The sequence below is a fragment of the Balaenoptera ricei genome, chromosome 20 (assembly GCF_028023285.1).
Source record: "Balaenoptera ricei isolate mBalRic1 chromosome 20, mBalRic1.hap2, whole genome shotgun sequence".
NCBI classification, from domain to species: domain Eukaryota; kingdom Metazoa; phylum Chordata; class Mammalia; order Artiodactyla; family Balaenopteridae; genus Balaenoptera; species Balaenoptera ricei.
Genome location: NC_082658.1, coordinates 57,051,359 through 57,057,556, shown reverse-complemented (window position 1 = coordinate 57,057,556; position 6,198 = coordinate 57,051,359). Strand labels below are relative to the sequence as shown.

The window sequence follows — 6,198 nt, the reverse complement described above, 5'->3', positions numbered from 1 at the left end:
AGAGTGCCCTTCAATTATTGACAAATATTGACATTCTTCTCTAAAAATAAGCCTTTTTGCTCTCACGAAACCACAAATGCCAGGTTATTTCTATAAAATGGCAAAAACGGAATCCCCGGCAACCCCTTGGAGAAGAGAGTGGGCGGTGCCTGGCTGGTGGGCGGTGCCTGGCTGGTGGGCCCCCAGGGCTGCTGGCCCCTCGTCCAGGCAGGAAGACCTCCCGCCTCCTCTGGGATCTTGCTCATCCTTCCAACTGTCTGCTATCTCCCTGCCCCTCCCCCGAACTTCTTGGGCAGATGTCTTCCTCACATGCTACCATCTAAAGGAGCTTTAGGACTCCGGCTTGAGCAGTCCCTCTGCACCCCCCAAATTCTGGGCCTTAAGGAATAAAGGGCCTTCTCCCACAAGGTCTCAGCATCACCTCCTGACTCGAACCCCCATCACAGCTTTGGGTTAATAGCAATCGCATGCTTTCCTCCTCTAAAAGACGCTTCCTTAGTCTCCCCTCCCTCCCGCTGATGGTGGTAAATCCAAGCCCATAGCTTTGCTCTCCCCGGGCTCGTCCAGGACCGAAGGCACCTGCATCCCCAGGGTTTGTGCACATCACAGCCGGCTGACATGAGGTCACTGAGCTGATTACGGGTTTCTCTACATAGTTCGAAAACCCAGAGAGAAGGAGGCTTATAGTGTAAGCCTGGATTTAGGTACTGAACCAGAACAAGGAGAAGTTTCTTTTTGGGGGGTAGGGGGGATAATATGACACACTTACTTCTGCCATGACATGACACCGAGGAGGAGTTTCTTACTTGCTTCTTCTCGTTCAACAGATCCTACTCACAGCTCAGCGTCTCCATCTCAAGGGATCTGGCCCAGGTTCACTCTGAGCCAGAGAATCTGGTGGGCGGCAGGGGAGGGGACAGGGTCCTCCACAGCTGCTGAGCTCAGAGAGGAAAGAGGGTGGGTGGGATGGTCCTCACCGTTACACAAAGCAGCATGGGTCCTCGGATGATCCACCAGATATTCTTATTCCTGTTGGTTCCCCAGCACCTATGGCAGAGAGCGAGCAGTAAAAGAAGACTTGCGTTTGAGACAAGGCTGAAGGTAAAGGGCCTGTACCCTCGGAAGAAGGATGCTCACGCTCAAGGCTCACTTGGGAGGGGGGAGGGGGGGAGGGGGAGGGGAGGGGGGAGGAGGGCCCAAATCCCTTCCTATTTGGTTGATACTGTGGGCTTTTTTTTTTTTTTTAACCAGAAAAGTGGTCTTCGTGCTAATAGCTTGGTGTGTATCCTTCCACATTTTTCTCCGTGTTCATACAAACATGAATTCTTAATTCTACAGGCACACCTCATTTTACTGTGCTTCATTTTATTGCACTTCGCAGATATTGCGTTTTTTACAAATTGAAGGTTTGTGCAATCGGTTTGATGTTTGTGCGTCGGGCAAGTCTGTAGGCACTATCTTCCAAAGGCATTTGCTCACTTCGTGTCTCTGTGTCACATTTTGGTTAATTCTTGCAATATTTTAAAGCTTTTCATTGTTATTATATTTGTTATGGCGATCTGTGATCAGTGATCTTTGATGTTACTATGGTAATTGTTTTGGGGTGCCATGATCTGTGCCCATATGAGATGGTGAACTTAATAAATGTGTGTGTTCTGACTGCTTCACCAACCGGCCGTTCCCCTATCTCTGTCCCTCTCCTCAGGCCTCCCTAATTCCCCGAGACACAGAAATATTGAAATTAGGCCAATTAGTAACCCTACAAAGGCCTCTAAGTGTTCAAGTGAAAGGAAGAGTGACACATCCCTCATTTTAAATCAAATGTTAGAAATGATTAAGCTTAGTGAGGAAGGCATGTCGAAAGCTGAGATTGGCTGAAAGCTAGGGTTCTTGCAGCAAACAGTTCTTGAATACTTTTAGCTCACTGTTGGGAGAAACTGCTCAGAAAACAAAAAGATTCCTTTCAAAAATATGACTGCTCATTGACAATGCACTGGTGACCCAAGAGCTCTGATGGAGATGTACAATGAGATTAATGTTGTTTTCATGCCTGCTAACACAACATTCATTCTGTAGCCCATGAATCAAGGAGTAATTGTTACTTTCAAGTCTTACTATTTAACAAATACATTTTGTAAGGCTATAGCTGCTGTAGATGCTGACTCCTCTGATGGATCTGGGTAAAGTAAGTTGAAAACCTTCAGGAAAAGATTCACCATTCTAGACGCTATTAAGAACATTCATGATTCATGGGAAGAGGTCAAAAAGAAACATTAACAGGACTGTGGAAGAAGTTGATTCCAACCTTGATGGATGACTTTGAGGGGTTCAAGACTTCAATGGATGAACTAACTGCAAATGTGGTGGAAATAGCAAGAGAGCTAGAATTAGAACTGGATCCCGAAGGTGTGACTGAATTGCTGCCATCTCATCATAAAACTAAACCGATGAGGAGTTGCTTCTTATGGATGAGCAAAGGAAGTGGTTTTCTGAGATGGAATCTACTCCTGGCGAAGACGTTGTGAAGATTGTTGGAAAGACAACAAAGGATTTAGAAGATTACATCAAATAAGTTGATAAAGCAGCAGCAGGGTTTGAAAGGATTGACTCCAATCTTGAAAGAAGTTCTTCCGTGGATAAGATGCTATCAAGTAGCGTGCATGCTACAGAGAAATCGTTCATAAAAGGAAAAATAGATGTGGCAAACGTCGTCATTTTGTCTTATTTTAAGAAATTGCTGCAGACACTCCAACCTATAGCAACCACCGCTCTGATCAGTCAGCAGCCATCCAGAACCTCCACCAGCAGAAAGATTACGACTCACTGAAGCTTCAGATGACGGTTAGCATTTTTTTTAGCAATAAAGTATTTTTAATCAAGAATTTTTTTAAGACATAATGCTACAGCACACTTAATAGTATACAGTAGCCCACGGATCAAGGAGTAATTGCTACTTTCAAGTCTTACTATTTAACAAATAGTTAACAAATATTTAACAAATACACAGTATAGTGTAAACATAGCTTTCACATGTACTGGGAAACCAAAACATTCACGTGACTCGCTTTATTGAGATATTCACTTTATTGTGGTGGCCTGAACTGAACCCACAATATCTTCAAGGTATGTCTGTGTAGGGGATTTTTGGTGGTAACTATTTGGAGGGAAAGAAATGGAATTACTGACACACATTATGCAGCAACAAGCTTAACAACACGCTGTTGAGGTTTAGTCCCTAAAAGCCAAAAGGTACAGAACTAACTTGTTTTTTCAGTAGTTTTATAATAGTCCACTATATAGGTATGCCACAATTTGTTTGATGATTCCCCTGTTGATGGATGTTCAGGGATTTTTTTTGTTTGATTGGGTTTTGCCTTTTTTCGCCCACTGTGAATGCCATAACCATTCTTGTACCTATATTTGTATATACCCAGGGTCGCTGCTAACCTAAGCAGCCAATTTTTGTACTAATTTGTGCTAATTTTGTGTTTATTTGCATGTGTAACTAAATTAATAGACTAATTTCTACAAGAAAGGTATTTGATTCTTTTATCTACATACTTAAGTATATTCTAGATGGCCAAAATGGAAGGGAGTGGATATTCTCTTTGGGAAAATAGTATATTTCCTTATATCGGGGCCTATCTGGGAATGGCGAGCTCATGGAAATGTAAAAAGAGGTGAATTACCTACCCTGTGTTCTCCAGCTGAGCACGGGCAACGCTCCAGGGTACCACGAAGAGCACCGGGAAGGCTGGGAGAAAACACAGAAATGCAGTCAAGGGCTGGCTGGCCACACTTGCCTACTGCCTACACTACCCTGATGGGCCAAGCACAACTGGTTGAAACTTATAAAAACCCAAACATCATAGAATTGGGGACAGTGAGAGCTGGAGAGGCCTACAGTGGCACAGGGCCATTGATTGAGAAACCAGGAAGCAGAGAGGAGGACAGATTTGCCACATGCCACAGAGCAGCTTAGAGTAAATCCAAAGACAATTATCAAACCGCCTGAATCACTGGCCAAAATTATGCCCTCTGAATGCCGCAGTCTCAACTTCCCCAAGAGTTTGTGGCAACAGGGGTTCCAGACCTCATCTTGGAGACTTAGTTGGCACATGGACTGAATGTTTGTGTCCCCTCCTAATTCATATGTTGAAGCCCTAACCCCCAACGTGATGACATTTGGAGACGAGACCTTTGGAGGTAATTAGGTTTAGATGAGGTGTGTGTAGGGGGTGGTCATCGTGATAGGATTAGTGTCCATATAAGAGGGGACCACAGAGCTCTCTTTCTCTCTCTCGCTCTCTCTCCCCCCGCCATGATGTGAGGCTACAGCAAGAAGGCAGCTGTCTGCAAGCCAGGAAGGGGACCTTCATCAGAACTCAACCATCCCGGCACTGTGATCTCACAGTTCCCAGCCTCCAGAAATAAACATCTGTGTTTCAAGCCACAGAGACTATGGTATTTTGTTATGGCAGCCCTAGTAGATGAATACAGTTGGGGACAGGGTAGGAGGAATGTCATCTGAGTCTACCAAAACCTTCCCAAGTTTCGAACGTGTGCATGGGTCTACAGCACTTATGTCTACATGCGTGTACACGTGTGCATGGGAGTGTGTGCACACTCACACACACACAGCCCTCTTTTCAGAGTCTCTTGTGATTGAGGGGTTATCTGTCCCAAAAACCTCCCTCCCATTGGTCCCTAACTCCAACCAAAAGCTCTATTGGGCTCCCACTTTCTGATAGGTCCCCAGGAGAAGCGGCTGGGGGTTCAGGTCACTCACCCCAACCCACCAGCAGGTATCTGGGCCACAGCCGCCTTTCCGAAAGCACGATGGGCTCCAGGAGCGTGTGGAGGTAAAGGCCTTCAACCAGCAGCCATGAGTAATTGGCACCCACGAAGTAGTGCAGGAGAACCTGGGCCGAGCGGCAGGAAGTGGACACCTGCAGAGGACAGAGCACATGGGGGTGAGTCCAGGCTCCCTCAGCATCTGGACCCCCCCAGGGTGGAGAAGGGCCCCCACATGCACAGCCCCTTCCTCTGAGCTCCCCTCTCTCCCAAACCCTTGCTGACCATCTCAGAGAGGTTGGCAACAATATAAAAATATGGGGGCTTCATGTAGGTTTTAAAGCCCAGCTTCTTGACATCCTAGACGTTTTTAGACAAAGACAAGGAGGATTCATCATCAGCAATTTCCATAAAGAAAGCACTGAAAAAATATTTTAAAAATTAAAAAAAGAAAGCACTGAAAGGTATGTCTTCTCAGTTCAATTAAGCAAGGTACCAATAATTTAAAAATCTTCATATAACTAGAAATGAGGACATAGACTTCTAAATAATTCATGAATCAAAAAAGAAATGATAATAGAAATTAGAAATTATTCCTGAACTGAATGTATGGAGAATACTGCATATCAAAACTTGGGGCATGGGCTTCCCTGGTGGCGCAGTGGTTGAGAATCTGCCTGCCAATGCAGGGGACACGGGTTCGAGCCCTGGTCTGGGAAGATCCCACATGCCACGGAGCAACTAGGCACGTGAGCCACAACTACTGAGCCTGCGCGTCTGGAGCCTGTGCTCCGCAACAAGAGAGGCTGCAATAGTGAGAGGCCCGCGCACCGCGATGAAGAGTGGCCCTCGCTTGCCGCAACTAGAGAAAGCCCTCGCACAGAAACGGAGACCCAACACAGCCAAAAATAAATAAATAAATAAAAAAGAAAAAAAAAGTGTGAGCTACTAATAATAACTACCATTCTGTAGGAAAATCCAAATGAATGTCTCCATTATTAAAAAAACAAAAACAAAAAAAAACTTGGGGCATGCAGCTAGGATGAATTTTACAACTAGAATGAAATTTACAAACTCAAATGCATTTATTAAGAAAGAAAAAGGCTGAAAGTCACTTACCTTAAATATGTCAAAAATGTTAGAAAAAGAACAGCAAAATAAAGCCAAAGAAAGTACGTGGGAGGAAATAATAAAGATAATAGCAGAAATCAATGAAATAGAGGACATAAAATAAAGAGAATCAACAATGCCAAAAGTTTGTTCTTTGAAAAGTCCAGTAAAATTGAGAAACTTTAGCAAGGATTATCAAGGGGGGAGAAAAGAGAGTGAGGGTACAAATAATATCAGGAACGAAAAAAGGAATACCACGATAGATGTAACAGACCTTAAAAAGATCTTAAGGGA

The 6,198-nt window shown here is 44.4% G+C and overlaps 1 protein-coding gene across 2 annotated transcripts in view; it reads right to left on the bottom strand.

Annotated features, from left to right (window-relative positions):
* GLP2R (glucagon like peptide 2 receptor) overlaps positions 1-6,198 on the bottom strand; it is a 49,990-nt gene that overhangs the window by 24,222 nt on the left and 19,570 nt on the right. For both annotated transcript variants that reach the window (XM_059908465.1, XM_059908466.1), the window contains 3 exons: positions 4,790-4,949; positions 3,694-3,754; positions 978-1,047 (listed from right to left, as the gene is read on the bottom strand). In XM_059908465.1, the coding sequence (XP_059764448.1) occupies positions 978-1,047; positions 3,694-3,754; positions 4,790-4,949 (291 nt within the window). The remainder of the gene's footprint in view (positions 1-977; positions 1,048-3,693; positions 3,755-4,789; positions 4,950-6,198) is intronic.